Below are 19661 nucleotides of genomic sequence, written 5' to 3' on the forward strand. Positions count from 1 at the left end.
AGGTTAGTTAGGTTTAACTAGTTCTAAGTTCTAGGGGACTAATGACCTCAGCAGTTGAGTCCCATAGTGCTCAGAGCCATTTTTTCTTCTAAGATAAGTCGTAAGGTCAGTATTGCCTCACGTGTTCCAATATTTATACGGAATCCAAACTGATCTTCCCCGAGGTCGCATTCTGCCAGTTTTTACATTCGTCTGTAAAGAATTCGCGTTATTATTTTGCAGCTGTGACTTATTAAACTGATAGTTCGGTAATTTTGACATTTGTCAACTCCAGCTTTCTTTGGGATTCAAATTATTATATTCTTCTTGAAGTCTGTGGGTATTTCGCCTGTCTCATACATCTTGCTCGCCAGATGGTAGAGTTTTGTCAGGACTGGCTCTCCCAAGGCCGTCAGTAGTTCTAATGGAATGTTGTCTACTCTCGGGGCCTTGTTTCGACTCAGGTCTTTCAGTGCTCTATCAAACTCTTCTCGCAGTATCATATCTCCCATTTCATCTTCATCTACATCCTCTTCCATTTCCATAATATTGTCCTCAAGTGCACTGCCCTTGTAAAGACCCTCTATATACTCCTTCCACCTTTCTGCTTTCCCTTCTTTGCTTAGAACTGGGTTTCCATCTGAGCTCTTGATATTCATACAAGTGGTTCTCTTTTCTCCAAAGGTCTCTTTAATTTTCCTGTAGGCAGTTATCTATTTTACCCCTAATGACATAAGCCTCTACATCCTTACATTTGTCCTCTAGCCATCCCTGCTTAGCCATTTTGCACTTCCTGTCGATCTCATTTTTGAGACGCTTGTATTCCTTTTTGCCTGCTTCATTTACTGCATTTTTCATCAATTAAATTCAATATTTCTTCTGTTACCCACGGATTTCTACTAGCCCTCTTTACCTACTTGATCCTCTGCTGCCTTCACTACTTCATCCCTCAGAGCTACCCATTCTTCTTCTACTGTACTTCTTTCCCCCATTCCTGTCAATTGTTCCCTTATGCTCTCCCTGAAACTCTGTACAACCTCTGGTTCTTTCAGTTTATCCAGGTCCCATCTCCTTAAATTCCCACCTTTTTGGAGTTTCTTCAGTTTTAATCTACAGTTCATAACCAATAGATTGTGGTCAGAGTCCACATCTGCCCCTGGAAATGTCTTACAATTTAAATCCTGGTTCCTAAATCTCTGTCTTACCATTATATAATCTATCTTATACCTTCTAGTATCTCCAGGATTCTTCCATGTATACAACCTTCTTCCATGATTCTTGAACCAAGTGTTAGCTATGATTAAGTTATGCTCTGTGTAAAACTCTACCAGGCGGTTTCCTCTTTCATTTCTTAGCCCCAATCCATATTCACCTACTATGTTTCCTTCTCTCCCTTTTCCTACTCTCGAATTCCAGTCAACCATGACTATTAAATTTTCGTCTCCCTTCACTATCTGAATAATTTCTTTTATCTCATCATACATTTCATCAATTTCTTCATCATCGTAGTAGGCGTGGGCTTCGTGTCTATGTTGGCCACAATAATGCGGTCACTATGCTGTTTGTAGTAGCTTACCCGCACTCCTATTTTTTTTATTCATTATTAAACCTACTCATGCATTATCCCTATTTGATTTTGTATTTATAACCCTGTATTCACCTGTCCAAAAGTCTTGTTCCTCCTGCCACCGAACTTCACTAATTCCCACTATATCTAACTTTAACCTATCCATTTCCCTTTTTAAATTTTCTAACCTACCTGCCCGATTAAGGGATCTGACATTCCACCCTCCGATCCGTAGAACGCCAGTTTTCTTTTTAGTGATAATGACGTCCTCTTGAGTAGTCCCCGCCCGGAGATCCGAATGGGGGACTATTTTACCTCCGGAATATTTTACCCAAGAGGACGCCATCATCATTTAACCATTCAGTAAAACTGCATGCCCTCGGGAAAAATTACGGCTGTTGTTTCCCCTTGCTTTCAGCCGTTCGCAGTATCAGCACAGCAAGGCCGTTTTGGTTAGTGTTACAAGGCCAGATCAGTCAATCATCCAGACTGTTGCCCCTGCAACTACTGAAAAGGCTGCTGCCCCTCTTCAGGAACCACACGTTTGTCTGGCCTCTCAACAGATATCCCTCCGTTGTGGTTGCACCTACGGTACGGCCATCTGTATCGCTGAGGCACGCTAGCCTCCCCACCAACGGCAAGGTCCATTGGTTCATGGGGGGGAAATATTGATAGTGAGCTCGTATGGTAGCTAAAAAATCTACGTCTTCGTCACCGCAAACACGTGCCTTGAAGTTCCACTGCGACACACACTTGACTGAAAACTGCGTTGGTCAAAAAATCTCTCTGCTGAAAGCAAATCATTCACTTCCCTTGTGGCCCGCCATCTTCAGATTTTGTTATTGTATTTTTCTACGAACGGCACCTCCGCAATATCCTCAATACGTTGCAAGTGTCAGTGTAGTTGTGAACCCATTGTGTCGGAGGCAATTGAACTCGAACGTGGCCGTGTGATGGGTGCTTCCGTAACCAACGTGGCCCAAGTGTTTGGTATTTCAAGAGGCACCGTATCGAATATAGCGGAAAAACATCATCCGCTAGGTCACAACGCTGACGAAAGTGTGTGTTGAGTGATCGTGATGGAAGATCATTGAAGATAACTGTAAGGAAAAAATAAGAGGATGTCAGCTGCGATAGTCACTGCAGAACTGAAATTCGCACTCGCGAACCCTGTCAGCATCAAAATAAGACATAGAGAACTAGAGAAACAGGAAATTGCCTGGCGAACTGGAATTCCAAAACCACTCATTAGTGATACAGATACCCATAACAGGAAAACGTGGTTCAGAAGCCATAAAACCTCAACTATGGAGCAATAGAAGAATGTCATTTGGGCGAATTAGTCTTGTTTCACACGGTTTCCAACTTCAGACGGGTTTGCGTCCCGAAAGAGCAACACGACGTATGTTCGCTGTTGATTCGGACAACCATATTGTGGTATTTCATGTACCCCATGGTTTCTCTGCAAGAGTATTCCAAGACTCTGCCAAGGATTACGTACGAAGGTGATCAAAAGTATCCGGACACGTGGCTGATAATGACTTACAAGTTCGTGGCGCCCTCCACCGTTAATGCTGGAATTCAATATAGTGTTGGCCCACCCTTAGCCTTGATGACAGCTTCCACTCTCGTATGCATACGTTTAATCAGGTGCTGGAAGGTTTCTTGGCGAATGGCAGCCCATTCTTCACGGAGTGCTGCACTGAGGAGAGGTGTCGAGGTCGGTCGGTGAGGCCTGGCACGAATTCGGCGTTCCAAAATGAGCCAAAGGCGTTCTATAGGATTCAGGTCAGGATTCTGTGCAGGCCAGTCCATTACATGGATGTTATTGTCCTGTAACCACTCCGCCACAGGCTGTGCATTATGAACAGGTTCTCGATCGTGTTGAAAGATGCAATCACCATCCTCGAATTGCTCTTCTACAGTGGGAAGCAAGAAGGTGCTTAAAACATCAATGTAGGCCTGTGCTATGATAGTGCCACGCAAAACAACAAGGGTTGCAATCCTCCCCAGTGAAAAGCCCCACCGCCTCCGAATTTTACTGTTGGCACTACTCGCGCTGGCAGATGACGTTCACCGGGCATTCGCCATACCCACACCCTGCCATCGGATAGCCACATTGTGTACCGTGATTCGTTACTCCACACAACGTTCTTCCACTGTTCAATCGTCCATTGTTTACGCTCTTTACACCAAGCGAGGCGTCGTTTGGCATTTACAGGCGTGACGTGTGGCTTATGAGCTGCCGCTCGTCCATGAAATCCAAGTTTTCTCACCTTCCCCCTAACTGTCATAGTACTTGCAGTGGATCCTGAGGCAGTATGGAATTCCTTTGTGATGGTCTGCATAGATGTCTGCCTATTATACATTACGACCCTCTTCAACTGTCGGCGGTCTCTATTAATCAACAGACGAGGTCGGTCTGTGTGCTTTTGTACTGTACATGTCCCTTCACATTTACACTTCAGTATCACATCGGAAGCAGTGGACCTAGGGATGTTTAGGAGTGTGGGAATCTCGCGTTCAGACGTATAACACAAGTAACACCCAATCACCTGACCACGTTCGAAGTCCCGTGAGTTCCGCGGAGAGCCCCATTCTGCTCTCTCAAGATGTCTAATGACTATTGAGGTCGCTGATATGGAATACTTGGCAGTAGGTGGCAGCACAATGCACCTAATATGAGAAACGTATGTTTTTGTGGATGTCCTGATACTTTTGATCACATAGTGTATGTGACCAGTTTGGTTGATCAGGTCCATCCCATCATACAATGCTTGTTTTGCGGTGGTGACGCTGTGTTCTAAGACGGCAGAGACCCTGCTCACACAACTTGCATTCACTTCTTGTGTGACTACGATGATGAAGTGTAGCATGTCCTGTGGATACCACAGGCACCAGGTCTCAATATTACTGAGCCTTTGTGATCTAATTTGGAGAGAAGGGTGCGTGATCGCTACCCACCTCCATTATCACTACCTGAACCATGGCAAGCCGCCTTAGCGCGTCTACACTGCGCGGCCTCATAGTAACACCCACAGCATTATTCAGTGGGTGGAAAGGAAAATAAACTACTTGCAGATTCAGATGAATGAACAGAAAACGATATCGATTCGCATATGTTCCAACGAAGTGTTGAAACCGAACAAAGTACTAATATTGCTCGCACAATATTCAGTCCTTTGGACGTGATTACATATGAAAACAACGTAAATGGTAAACACGTAAATGCCGCGCAAGCAAGCAACTGTCTTACCACAATCCCGGACGATATTGCTTCAGTGTGCCCATTTCAATATGACAAGACAAGCATATACAGGGTGAATTAAAGAATGCCGCAGTTGGAGGTCGGCATGCGATTCCTTACCCAGATTCAAGACAAAAGTTTATGTAGCAAAATCAGATCGGTTGCATTTTGAAAACACATATATGAACAGAAGAATCTGGCAACACTGTCACATTGTGCAGTGGATAGGAATGTACAGAGGAACGTGTATCAACCTGCACTGTCTTACCAGCCGTCATAGCTCACTGTGTAGACTGCTGGTACATTCCTCTCTCTTTACAAGAGAGCCATGGCACACACTGACCGCAGGACAACGATCAAGATAGCATTACAAGCCAAATATGCACGACCAAGACCTTACGAAATTGGGAACTTAATACGGGATGATCTTCATCTGGATCCGTTGGATGTATTGGCCTTCACTTTTCCATCACTGGGAACGCTGTACATGTCAAGATGCGCACTGAAGAACTGTGTACCGAAATTGTGAGCCACCACGCGCGGAACCTCAAGTTTAAGCACCAAGACGGACACGTAGGTGATGTAATGATTGACCATACGGGCTCCGGCCTGCATACGTTCAGGGTTTTCGAATTCCCGTTCGAAGTCCCGCCGGACGTCGTCATGTCGGCTTTTAAGCCGTATGGCAATGTACTCAGTCACCTGGCTAAAAAATGAAAACGTTTGAGACGTACCCTGTAGTCAACAGCATCTGTCAAGTGAAAATTCAGCCACGTAGCTGCTCTGGGTGCAGTCTGGAAGGGCATGTTCGCCAAAACTGTCTCCAGCACCGGCTTGTACAGACACCGCTCAGCTACGCTGCCTCCACTGCGCCATTCACAGTTCTTCCTGACACGTATGCCACGGTCACAGCACCAGCTGCCGATCTACCGCATGACCCACGTGACCCGTCGCAGGTGATGACTACCGTCGTGGAGACTAATCCGACAGTTTTCACGTCACTGCAACCACTGTCTGGAGGAGACACACGCCCGCCTATTACCGCTGACCGTGACACGAAGATGGATCTGACGCCTGGCATTGTACCAACTTCTGCCTTCCTACCATCCGGTAAGAAGGTGATAGACAACCGCTCCCATTCCAACACAGAGAAGCATGTACGTAAACAAAAGGCCCCATGGAAGCGCCTTCGGATGATTATCTTCAAAGAATGGGACCACAAGATGACGATAACATGTCCGATGACACAAAGTCCTTTGACACGCAGATGGCGGACAATAATGTTCCTCATCCTCACCCCACGACAGCTTCATGTCGTAGTGACGCGGCGGTGCCGAACCCTCCCTCAAGCGTCCTCAGTGACGCCCCCCTGCAGTGCATACTCCACCTGCGTGCACAGCGGCCGTCTCGTTGCGTGACACCATGTCTGTACCGACGAGCTCCTGGGCTGATGACGTCGAGGATGACGCTGTGTTACTGCCTAGTGCTGCGGAAGTGCATGTCCCGATGGAGGTGTCGGGACAGCTGCGACACAGTGATTGACAATGCGGCGGATGCTGCGTCTGGTCCGCACATGACGACCGCTGCAGGAGCGGACGCCCAACAATACCGACTGGCGACTCTCAGTATCAATAACATTCGTGCGCGCCATGAACAGACGATGTTACAAGATACGCTGAATGCGGCAGATATACACTCCTGGAAATGGAAAAAAGAACACATTGACACCGGTGTGTCAGACCCACCATACTTGCTCCGGACACTGCGAGAGGGCTGTACAAGCAATGATCACACGCACGGCACAGCGGACACACCAGGAACCGCGGTGTTGGCCGTCGAATGGCGCTAGCTGCGCAGCATTTGTGCACCGCCGCCGTCAGTGTCAGCCAGTTTGCCGTGGCATACGGAGCTCCATCGCAGTCTTTAACACTGGTAGCATGCCGCGACAGCGTGGACGTGAACCGTATGTGCAGTTGACGGACTTTGAGCGAGGGCGTATAGTGGGCATGCGGGAGGCCGGGTGGACGTACCGCCGAATTGCTCAACACGTGGGGCGTGAGGTCTCCACAGTAGATCGATGTTGTCGCCAGTGGTCGGCGGAAGGTGCACGTGCCCGTCGATCTGGGACCGGACCGCAGCGACGCACGGATGCACGCCAAGACCGTAGGATCCTACGCAGTGCCGTAGGGGACCGCACCGCCACTTCCCAGCAAATTAGGGACACTGTTGCTCCTGGGGTATCGGCGAGGACCATTCGCAACCGTCTCCATGAAGCTGGGCAACGGTCCCGCACACCGTTAGGCCGTCTTCCGCTCACGCCCCAACATCGTGCAGCCCGCCTCCAGTGGTGTCGCGACAGGCGTGAATGGAGGGACGAATGGAGACGTGTCGTCTTCAGCGATGAGAGTCGCTTCTGCCTTGGTGCCAATGATGGTCGTATGCGTGTTTGGCGCCGTGCAGGTGAGCGCCACAATCAGGACTGCATACGACCGAGGCACACAGGGCCAACACCCGGCATCATGGTGTGGGGAGCGATCTCCTACACTGGCCGTACACCACTGGTGATCGTCGAGGGGACACTGAATAGTGCACGGTACATCCAAACCGTCATCGAACCCATCGTTCTACCATTCCTAGACCGGCAAGGGAACTTGCTGTTCCAACAGGACAATGCACGTCCGCATGTATCCCGTGCCACCCAACGTGCTCTAGAAGGTGTAAGTCAACTACCCTGGCCAGCAAGATCTCCGGATCTGTCCCCCATTGAGCATGTTTGGGACTGGATGAAGCGTCGTCTCACGCGGTCTGCACGTCCAGCACGAACGCTGGTCCAACTGAGGCGCCAGGTGGAAATGGCATGGCAAGCCGTTCCACAGGACTACATCCAGCATCTCTACGATCGTCTCCATGGGAGAATAGCAGCCTGCATTGCTGCGAAAGGTGGATATACACTGTACTAGTGCCGACATTGTGCATGCTCTGTTGCCTGTGTGTATGTGCCTGTGGTTCTGTCAGTGTGATCATGTGATGTATCTGACCCCAGGAATGTGTCAATAAAGTTTCCCCTTCCTGGGACAATGAATTCACGGTGTTCTTATTTCAATTTCCAGGAGTGTAGATATCGACCTCCTTCAGGAGTTCTATGTCGAGGATTTCGTCGGCCCTTTCGGATACGCTGTTCACCTCTCACACGTATCTGCCACTTGTAGTGGCGTGGTAGACCCTCTCCATGATGGCCTAGTTGCCGAAGACGTCGATTTCCTCCCTGACGCAAGAGGCACGGCTCTCACTCTGCGTTACGTCAGAATCAATATCTATGCGCCCTCTGGATCGGGACGACGCCGTGAACGGTCCGTTTTCTTCGCAGATGCCGTCGCGCCCCTCTTTACGGGACGCCAGGATGCCCTAATCTTCGGTAGGGGTTTTAACTCCACCGAGGCGCCGAAGGACCAACTACCACACTACGTTCTATCTCCAGCGCTCTCCTGCATCCCAACTAATCTTCACTTGTGGACACGTGGGAGTATGTACTAGGGGATAGGGCGGGTTTCACACAATATACCAGCCATTCCTCCAGCTGTATAGACCGTGTCTATCTCTCGCGCACCATTTTTCAGGACACACGGGCCGCAGAAATATGACCTGTTGCTTTCCCCGACCATGCGGCCTATATATACACAGTCACCTTGCGCCGCCAGATAGTATGGGCGAGGCCCTTGGAAACTGAAAGCGACACACCTTCATTCGCCTGAATGTCGACAGCTCGTTGGGGCAACGTGGACGTCATTCGCCCCTCGTCGAGGAGCTTACCCGGTCGCTCTCTAATTGTGGCTGCTAAGCGCCAAGCCGGCTCTTAGGAAGGCGTTGATTGATGTTGATGATGTTTCGTTTGTGGGGCGCTCAACTGCCTGGTCATCAGCGCCCGTACAAAGTCCAAATCTTTTCACAGTCCAATTTTGTACACAGTCCAATCTATTCCATGACACGAATAATGATGGTGATCATGAAATGATGAGGACAACACAAACACCCAGTCCGCAGGCAGAGAAAATCCCCAACACAGGTGGAAATCGAACCTGGGACCCCGTGATCTACAGTCAGGAAAGCTAGCCACTAGATCACGAGCTGCGGACACGCGTTGATTGGTCACGGCAGGGAGATCGCCGTCTAGAGGCTGCAATCACTAGATTTTTACTACTGCATTCCGCGCGATTGTTCGCAATGCCTCATTCACCTGCCCGTCAGCAAGCAATGACCGGCGCAAAAGCGGGGATCACAAGCACTCACGGGGCAGCACCTCGAAGGGACGATTGTTCGTGCTCGCATCATGGATAGGATGAACCACGAAGGGCAGTCGATGTACCACAGCATCACGGAACGCAGGTGTCGTCGACGAGCGCTGATTCATGGTGTAGCTTTAGCCTACGCTCACTGTGTCACGACACTTCATGCGATTGGAAATGCTCTCCAAGATCACTATAGTCAACTGTTCGAGGACCGCCAACATCCCCCTGAAATGTCTCACATTACATATGCCCCCCTTCTAACAGCCGTGTACCGCAAGTCTCTAGAGGAACGGAGGGTTCCAAATGATTGGAAAAGAGCACAGGTAGTCCCAGTCTTCAAGAAGGGTCGTCGAGCAGATGCGCAAAACTATAGACCTATATCTCTGACGTCGATCTGTTGTAGAATTTTAGAACATGTTTTTTGCTCGAGTATCATGTCGTTTTTGGAAACCCAGAATCTACTATGTAGGAATCAACATGGATTCCGGAAACAGCGATCGTGTGAGACCCAACTCGCGTTATTTGTTCATGAGACCCAGAAAATATTAGATACAGGCTCCCAGGTAGATGCTATTTTTCTTGACTTCCGGAAGGCGTTCGATACAGTTCCGCACTGTCGCCTGATAAACAAAGTAAGAGCCTACGGAATATCAGACCAGCTGTGTGGCTGGATTGAAGAGTTTTTAGCAAACAGAACACAGCATGTTGTTATCAATGGAGAGACGTCTACAGACGTTAAGGTAACCTCTGGCGTGCCACAGGGGAGTGTTATGGGACCATTGCTTTTCACAATATATATAAATGACCTAGTAGATAGTGTCGGAAGTTCCATGCGGCTTTTCGCGGATGATGCTGTAGTATACAGAGAAGTTGCAGCATTAGAAAATTGTAGCGAAATGCAGGAAGATCTGCAGCGGATAGGCACTTGGTGCAGGGAGTGGCAACTGTCAACATAGACAAATGTAATGTATTGCGAATACATAGAAAGAAGGATCCTTTATTGTATGATTATATGATAGCGGAACAAACACTGGTAGCAGTTACTTCTGTAAAATATCTGGGAGTATGCGTGCGGAACGATTTGAAGTGGAATGATCATATAAAATTAATTGTTGGTAAGGCGGGTACCAGGTTGAGATTCATTGGGAGAGTGCTTAGAAAATGTAGTCCAGCAACAAAGGAGGTGGCTTACAAAACACTCGTTCGACCTATACTTGAGTATTGCTCATCAGTGTGGGATCCGTACCAGATCGGGTTGACGGAGGAGATAGAGAAGATCCAAAGAAGAGCGGCGCGTTTCGTCACAGGGTTATTTGGTAAGCGTGATAGCGTTACGGAGATGTTTAATAAACTCAAGTGGCAGACTCTGCAAGAGAGGCGCTCTGCATCGCGGTGTAGCTTGCTCGTCAGGTTTCGAGAGGGTGCGTTTCTGGATGAGGTATCGAGTATATTGCTTCCCCCTACTTATACCTCCCGAGGAGATCACGAATGTAAAATTAGAGAGATTAGAGCGCGCACGGAGGCTTTCAGACAGTCGTTCTTCCCGCGAACCAGACGCGACTGGAACAGGAAAGGGAGGTAATGACAGTGGCACGTAAAGTGCCCTCCGCCACACACCGTTGGGTGGCTTGCGGAGTATGAATGTAGATGTAGATGTAGATGGCACACTGCCGCGGGACAGGGGAGGAGGTCACTGCAGCTATACTGGCCGGCGCGCCTCACAAGTCGCCGGGATCCGACGGCTTGCCTCCCGTTAGACTTTTATGGGACTTATCGTCAATTACTGACGTCTGCCTGGGCGGACATATGCCGCGACTTGATGTCCCCTTAAGTACAGTTTCCTAGTGTCTTCCTCGAACGATTGCTCGTTCCTGTACATAAACCAAACGGTGGAACCTCTGTCAGTGACTAATGCCTCCTATCGCTCCGGAACTGTAATATGAAGATCTTTACCCGGCTTTTGGCAGCACGTCTCAGAAGGTGGTCCAATCTGTGGTTTCCCACAGTTAGGCCTCTTTAGGAGGCGACCACAACACCCGGACTGCATATTATCGGTACCATGACACGATCGCGCTTGCGTGGACGCGGCGCATCACAAGGGCCCTGGCCTCCCTTGATTTCAGTCAGTCCTTCAGCAGAGTTGATCACGCCTATCTGGCAGCGGTGATGCGGAATATGGGATTCCCAGACAGCTTTGTGGAGGTCATAATGTGTCTACTCCGGGACGCGATTCTAGGATCCTGTACAATGGTCGTCTTACGCCGCCCATCCTGGTACAACGATCGGTGCGGCAAGGATGCCCTCTTTCTGCGGTCCTGTACGTTCTCGGCATGGAACCGTTACCTTGCGGCCTCCGCCAACTCCTCACTGTGTTGACTTTGGCGGACACACATTTTGTTGCATGGGCTACACGGGCGATCTGGTCCTCCTCCTGCGCCACGTCAACGATGTTCAGGCAGCGCTGTAGTGGCTGGAATCCTACGGCGCTGCTTCGGGCAGCGTCCTTAATGTTCGCAAATCTCGCGCGTTGCCTATAGGCTGTGGGCCGCCCGGTGGATGCGTCGCTCCCCTGCGGATCAGCGACGTGATACGATGTCTCGGAATTCATTTTACAACCGACCTGCGGCTGTCAGTGTGAAACTCTTTTATTTTCAATTGTGATTCTGTACTTAAACTGATGAATGAAATGAGAAGTTCAGACTTCTACGTTATTTGATTCTGAAGCCGCTGAGTGAAACTGAACGTACTGAGCGTACTTTCTCTTTACTTATTATCATGTCAACACTGACCTACAATATCCTAGCGCAACGCAATCTGACTGCTCACAAAAAGGTAACCTGACTTCAAATAATTAATTCAGAAGAAGGGCCTAGCTAAAAAGAAATCCTAACAATAACCTATACATTTCATTAATCACTTACCTCACAAAAATCTTCATTACGCGAACTACTGCAATACAGCGAGCGCCAATACTGCCAGCTAAATGAAAGATTCTAACTACTAAAGTCACTAACTACTAATAGGCATATGGTTAGCGAAGAAAAGATTTTGTTGCGGAGCAAACAATGTATTTACCTTAATAATGTGACAATCAGTTCAAAAATCATATAATATATAAACTTTCATGACATCCAGTTCCAAAAGATTATATAATCATTGACAAATTACATTTCCATGACGGACACACGTCCAGATCGTCCGCTCGAGCTAACACTTCAAACCTCCAACCTCCATCACCTCTGGCTATTCTCTCCCCGCATCCATCACTGCTGGCTGTTCACTTCCAACTGCCCAACAGTACTTCCATCACTGCTGACGGCTAACTTCCAACTCCCCAACGCTACTGGCGATTAACTTCCAACAACGAGTCCAACCAGCTACAGAGTCTCTTACAAAGAAAGCGCAGTCAGAGATCCAATGCAAAGCGCTACACAGTGCTGCCAACACAGAAGCAGCCCACTTACAAGTGGCCCTTAACAGTTGACGCTTATTAAGCCGGATCCGAGCAGAGCTCTGTGACCATCTACTCCGAACCCTGGACATGTTGCAACGGACCCGTTTTGCTAATGTTTATGTCGCATCGCGAATGGCGCCCTTGGCTCAGACATTCCCCATCCCGCCGTCAATGGTCAGATGGATGTTGCCTGCACTTGGTTCATTTGTGAGTCAATGCCTGTTATTTAAAGTCAGCTATGAGTCCCTCACCTTTCCGAAGGACAAAGGAGGACTTAACCTCTATCACGTGCACCAACGAGCAACAGCCCTCTTCGTAAGCACGCATTTCAAGATGTGGCGACTCACTTTGACATGCCTCACCAGCCTACTGATGGGCTCACTTATTGCCCCACTGTTGCTGACAGACGTCCCAGCGCCCTATTTCTGCTTGAGCTATTTCTTCCTTGGATATAGCTACACCAGGTCTGTACTTCTTCCTCCACGTCTACCGACGGCCAAGATAGTCTGTTCCTCGCTGCAATCGGGGCTTCCGCCGAAAGTGATTGAAGAAAAACATCCCCTAGTCCAGTGGAATGTCGTGTGGCGGGGACTGCACGCCCGTACTCTTGCGTCGGACGTGGAATCCAACTGGTATGTGACGGTTAATGGGAGCAGGTCTGTCAGTAGCGTCTCCACCGGACCCACCTGGCACTATCACAAGTATGTACCACGTGTGGCGTGCAGGACGACGATGAGCATCGACTTGTGTGCTGCGAGTCGAGTAATGTTTAGCTGTTGGTTCGCCAGATGCTGGCGTTCATCACGCGCACGACTCCTGACACCATCACCCCGCAAATGATTCTTTTCCCAGACATGGACTATTTTCCGCATACAAATAACCTACTCTGTGACTTAGATTAGAGGACACGCATTCCACTACCTGTTTGTTGGTGGTGACAAATCAGCCCTCGATTTCTGGCAATACCTTAACGACCGACATTGTGCAATAGACAAGAACCCAAAGTAACAACAATATTTCTCTAAATTTCTCCGGAGCGCTTTCCACAACCCTCCTGCAGCTGGATCATCCATGCAAACAGCAGCTGACATATGACCCTTTTTTCCATTTTACAGATTAGATACAATACCCTCAACGGTTATTCGTACACACTTCCGAGAAGACGTACATCGATGGTCTACTGATGTGTCTGCACCACGCGGGATTTTCTTTCCAGTTGATGTCGAAGGCGATTGCCTATTTTTGGAGGACGTACTTGTGCGACGGAGATGGATTCATTTATGATAAAATCGAAAAAAATAAAAATAAATAAATAACAAAAATAATAAATAAAAGAAAATACAAATAAAAAGCCTTCCATGTATCCTCCTTTTTTCTTAAAAAAAAAGAAGTTATTGAGGTCTTTCGTGATAGGGGCCAATGCCTGAAGTGGTGGAGCTTTTCTTTGGGGCTTCTTCTTAAGTATTTAGTCCAAAAGTGGCGGTGGCATTAGCTTTCCTTTTTTTGTAGTGTTAGATAATTTCAGGAATGCGAGGACAAAAAAAATAAGAAATACAATCCCGCTAATACTTTTTAAAAAATCTTGGTAATTTAAAAAAACTCGTATGTGTTTATTTTTTAGAGATCGGTTCCCTAGTTCTCGCCGTTTATAAGCAGCACATCATTTTGTCACGTGACAATAGCCTATTACATGATAGTGGGATCGGTTAAATTGCATACATGTGCCTACTAACCGCGCAGAGCGCAACCGTAACTGGCCCTGTAAAGCTCATGTAAGGCGGCCTCCCGGTTGAGTACACAAAAAATACATGGATATGGTTTTGGTGCTGAGTGCTTCCGATAACCAAGCTGCTGCTTGCGCGTTTGCTAAACGGTATCCTGAAAGGTGCCATCCCGATAAGAATGTTTTTCTACACTTGGAGCAACGCCTTCGGGAAACCAGTACTCTTCGTCCACAAGTAATGGACAGAGGTCGTCCAAGGTCATACTCCACAAAGAGAAGATGCGAGTCTTGAAACTCTTCACAGTCACCTCGGGGAAGTACCCGTGATATGGCAAGGCAGTTGCAGATATCTCAAAGACTGGTTGCTGACGTGTTGGCACAATAAAGAGCCGCTTCTATATCATTATATATTGACTCAACACCAGCGACCGGAAGACCACATTCGACGAGTACAGTTTTGTGAATGGCTTTCGCATCAGGTGGAAGATAACGAGCGTTTTGTAACTAACTTAATATGGACTGAAGAATCTAGCTCCACTCGTGAAGTTATTTTCAACCTCCACAACAACCATTACTGGTCGGAACATAACCCACATGTCACCAGTGAACGTGGCTTTCAGAAACGCTTTGGCATAAACCTGTGGGCTGGAATCGTGGGGGGAGTGCTTCTGGGACCTTGCCTATTGCTGGGCAAGTTGAATGCTCCCGGTATTGTACGCTTCTTTCTAATACTTTGCCTGACGCATTAGAAATTGTTCCACTTGGTGCGGCAGCTATGGTTTCAGCATGATGGTACACGGCCACACTTTGGAATAAATGTACGTAATTATTTTTTAAAAAAAATTCAAATGTGTGTCAGTTCTTAAGGGACCAAACTGCAGAGGTCATCGGTCCCTAGGCTTACACACTTCTTCAACTAACTTATGCTAAGAACAACACACATACTCATGCCCGAGGGAGGACTCGAACCTCCGACAGTCAATGACATGGCGCCTCTAACCGCGCGGCAATTACGAGGTGTGGCTAGAAAAAAACCGGACTAGTACTGGTGAAACAATAAAACGAATGCAATGAGGCTGAAAGTCGCGTGGCCTGTCACGTGACTCTCGCTCCGCCTACTGTTCTAGTTTTATCTGCCTCCTGCACTCAGTCTGCCCGTGGCGTCTGTTTTAAGTAGTTGACGTTTTGTCTGTGCGTCGGAAAATGTTGAGTGTACAGAAAGAACAGCGTGTTAACATCAAATTTTGTTTCAAACTAGGAAAATCTGCAAGTGAAACGTTTGTAATGTTACAACAAGTGTACGGCGATGATTGTTTATCGCGAACACAAGTGTTTGAGTGGTTTAAACGATTTAAAGATGGCCGCGAAGACACCAGTGATGACACTCGCACTGGCAGACCATTGTCAGCAAAAACTGATGCAAACATTGAAAAAATCGGTAAACTTGTTCGACAAGATCGCCGTTTAACAATCAGAGCAGTGTATGAGTTAACAGGAGTTGACAAAGAAAGTGTTAGGCAGATTCTTCATGAAAGTTTCAACATGAACAAAGTGTGTTCAAAAATGGTTCCAAAGTGTCTCACAATTGAACAGAAGGAACGCCGAAGAATGATTTGTTCTGACATCCTGGAAAACATTGAAAGTGATCCCACCTTCTTACAAAATGTTATTACTTGCGATGAATCGTGGTTTTTTACTTACGATCCCGAAACTAAACGCCAACCGATGCATTGGAAAACTCCTGGTTCTCCACGACAAAAAAAAGCACGAATGTCAAAATCGAAATTCAAGGCAATGATGATTGTTTTTTTTTGACATCAAAGGGATTGTGCATATTGATTGGGTACCAGAGGGACAAACAGTGAATCAGCATTACTACATTAGCGTCATGGCTACCCTACGTGAGCGAGTACGGAGAAAACGGAACGATTTGTGGAGAAAAAAGTCATGGATCCTTCACCAAGACAATGCCCCAGCTCACAGTGCGTTGTCAGTGAAGACGTTTTTGGCAAAACACAACATTCCCATCTTAGATCATCCACCCTACTCACCTGATTTGGCCCCCTGTGACTTTTTTCTTTTCCCTAAAGTCAAGTCAGCTTTGAAAGGAACTAGATTTGAGACTGTTGAAGCAGTAAAAGAAAAAGCGACGGAAGTAATGTATGGACTTACCGAAAATGATCTGCAGCATTGCTATGAACAGTGGAAAATTCGTATGGAGCGGTGTAGAGACCGAGGAGGAGAGTACATTGAAGGAGATAACATGAAATTGTAAATAATTGTAAATAAATGTTTTTTCCAGCATCAGTCCGGTTTTTTTCTAGCCGCACCTCGTATTTAAAAGACGCGTTTGGAGGGAAATGGTTGGTCGTTCCCCGGAGCTTAATCCGCTAGATTATTACTTGTGGGAACTCTTAAAGAAACAAGCTTATAGTACTCCACCCATGGATGTTCACGACCTAATAGATCTCGTGCACGCCGCTTCGGCAATGGTTGACGCAGCGAGTGGCGAACTGACTGCAAACGCAAGATGGTCGCTTTGAGCACCTTCTCCAAACTGAACGTTGCTCGCATTTGTACATGCCGGCACTGTGAAGATAAACCTGACCGTCGTGTGTACAGAATGGAATTACTGTGCGTAGCATAATGTGTTTTTTGTACCTCATTGGGTACAGGCAATGTTACTGTATCCACTATTATTTTCTATTGACTTTATTTGTGTCAAGGACGAAACAAAATGGTCGTTTAATGTGAAAGAAGCTCATGTTATACAGGGTGGTCCATTGATAGTGACCGGGCCAAATATCTCACGAAATAAGCGTCAAACGAAAAAACTACAAAGAACAAAAATCGCCTAGCTTGAAGGGGGAAACCAGATGGCGCTATGGTTGGCCCGCTAGATGGTGCTGCCATAGGTCAAACGGATATCAACTGCGTTTTTTTAAATAGGAACCTCCATTTTTATTACATATTCGTGTAGTACGTAAAGAAATATGAATGATTTAGCTGGACCACTTTTTTCGCCGGATAGTTACGTTATTTAAGGAAACAGGAAGTGTTCAGCCACATGTGAAACGTCAACAACGACCTGCAACAAATGATGATGCCTAAGTAGGTGTTTTAGCTGCTGTCGCGGCTAATCCGCACATCAGTAGCAGACAAACTGCGAGAGAATCGGGAATCTCAAAAACGTCGGTGTTGAGAATGCTACATCAGCATCGATTGCACCCGTACCATGTTTCTATGCACCAGGAATTGCATGGCGACGACTTTGAACGTCGTGTACAATTCTGCCACTGGGCACAAGAGAAATTACGGGACGATGACACATTTTTTGCACGCCTTCTATTTAGCGACGAAGCGTCATTCACCAACAGCGGTAACGTAAACCGGCATAATATGCACTACTGGGCAATGGAAAATCCACGATGGCTGCTACAAGTGGAACATCAGCGACCCTGGCGGGTTAATGTATGGTGCGGCATTATGGGAGGAAGGATAATTGGCCCCCATTTTATAGATGTCAATCTAAATGGTACAATGTATGCTGATTTCCTACGCAATGTTCTACCGATGTTACTACTAGATGTGTCACTGCATGACAGAATGGCAATGTACTTCTAACATGATGGATGTCTGGCACATAGCTCGTGTGCGGTTGAAGCGGTATCGGATAGCATATTTCATGACAGGTGGATCGGTCGTAGAAGCACTATACCATGGCCCGCACGTTCACCGGATCTGACGTTCCCGGATTTCTTTATGTGGGGAAAGTTGAAGGATATTTGCTATCGTGATCCACCGACAACGCCTGACAACATGTGTCAGCGCATTGTCAATGCATGTGGGAACATTACGGAAGGCGAACTACATGCTGTTGAGAGGAATGTCGTTACACGTATTGCCAAATGCATTGAATTTGACGGACATCATTTTGAGCGTTTATTGCACTAATGTGGTATTTACAGGTAATCACGCTGTAACAGCATGCGTTCTCAGAAATGATAAGTTCACAAAGGTACGTGTATCACATTGGAACAACCAAAATAAAATGTTCAAACGTACCTACGTTCTGTATTTTAATTTAAAAACCCACCTGTTACCAACTGTTCGTCTAAAATTGTGAGCCATATGTTTTTGACTATTATAGCGCCATCTATCACAAAGCGAAAAAAGTGGTACAACTAAAACATTCATATTTCTTTACGTACTACAAGAACATGTAATAAAAAATGGGGATTCCTATTTAAAAAAACGCAGTTGATATCCGTTTGACCTATGGCAGCACCATCTAGCGGGCCAACAATATCGCCTTCTGGTTTCCCCCTTCAAGCTAGACAAGTTTCGTTCTTTGTAGTTTTTTCGTTTGACGCTTATTTCGTGACATATTTGGCCCGGTCACGATCAATGGACCACCGTGTTTATTAATGTTTAAATAAAGGTAACAATAACAGTAAGAAATAGACAAGGTACCGCATTGTTATTTGGTTTCGCATTGTGGTTTGGATGCAGTTTGATGCTTTAACTGGAAAAAAATTTCTGCGTGAGAGCGACTCAAACATCGCCAAAGCTGCATCTCCGTTCCCCACGGCGTTGCGTCGTCTCACTGGGCTAACGGTACAGCTCCGGCAGAGTGCTGCGTTCATGCTGCCTGTTCATGGCCATACTGCACGCAGTTACAGCGTTGCAAGAGCTTCGTTTTTTTTAAATCGGATTACTATTAAGGCTACTGCCGGGACTAGGTTTTTCTAGATACGCTTTTGTCTTGAATTGGGATGAGGAATCGCATGCCGACCGCCAAGTGCGATATTTGTTCTTCCCCCTGTATACTAAATTGTTTGGCAGATCCAACCAGCAGTAAAGGAGAGCATGTTCATGGCAGGAGGAGGAAAACTTTGCGCTACAAGTCAAAAGGATCGTTGCTAACCGGTCTTCCTGTCAAACAGTACTGTTGGCTGGTTTTCTCAAAGTTTAAATAGCGTGCTAAAACATGTTTTGCGGTGCTTAACGACAGATGGATCTACTCTAACAGATGGAAGACTGGCTATATGTTCTTTGACACATACAAGTGCTTATCCATAGTATGATAGATGTCTGTAGCAGACAGCTTTGACTTTTATCGCACAGCGGCAGAGGTCCCATTTGATGTTCTTCTTGTCATACAGGACTCGTTCGCCGCACGGTCGGAGCAGCAGGCAGCGCTGGCCTGCCATCTGGTGGGCAACATGAAGCAGCTGCAGGTGCAGGACCCTGGCCTCGAGGACCCTTTGGCGTTCGTCAGGAACCTGTCCACGCAAGTCCTGCAGCTGGTCAGTGTCTCTCTTCCCACTTACTCTCTTAGATTACAACCAAAAACAGTTGAAGCCTTGAAAGATGGCGAATATATGAACCTACGATGGAGGTAA

General features: G+C 47.1%; 1 protein-coding gene across 1 annotated transcript in view; it reads left to right on the top strand.

Annotated features, from left to right (window-relative positions):
• LOC126235393 (uncharacterized) overlaps positions 1-19661 on the top strand; it is a 491959-nt gene that overhangs the window by 424594 nt on the left and 47704 nt on the right. The window contains exon 13 of the mRNA XM_049944114.1: positions 19422-19565. Within this exon, the coding sequence (XP_049800071.1) occupies positions 19422-19565 (144 nt within the window). The remainder of the gene's footprint in view (positions 1-19421; positions 19566-19661) is intronic.

Source organism: Schistocerca nitens, chromosome 2 (genome assembly GCF_023898315.1).
Source record: "Schistocerca nitens isolate TAMUIC-IGC-003100 chromosome 2, iqSchNite1.1, whole genome shotgun sequence".
Taxonomy (NCBI): Eukaryota; Metazoa; Arthropoda; class Insecta; order Orthoptera; family Acrididae; genus Schistocerca; species Schistocerca nitens.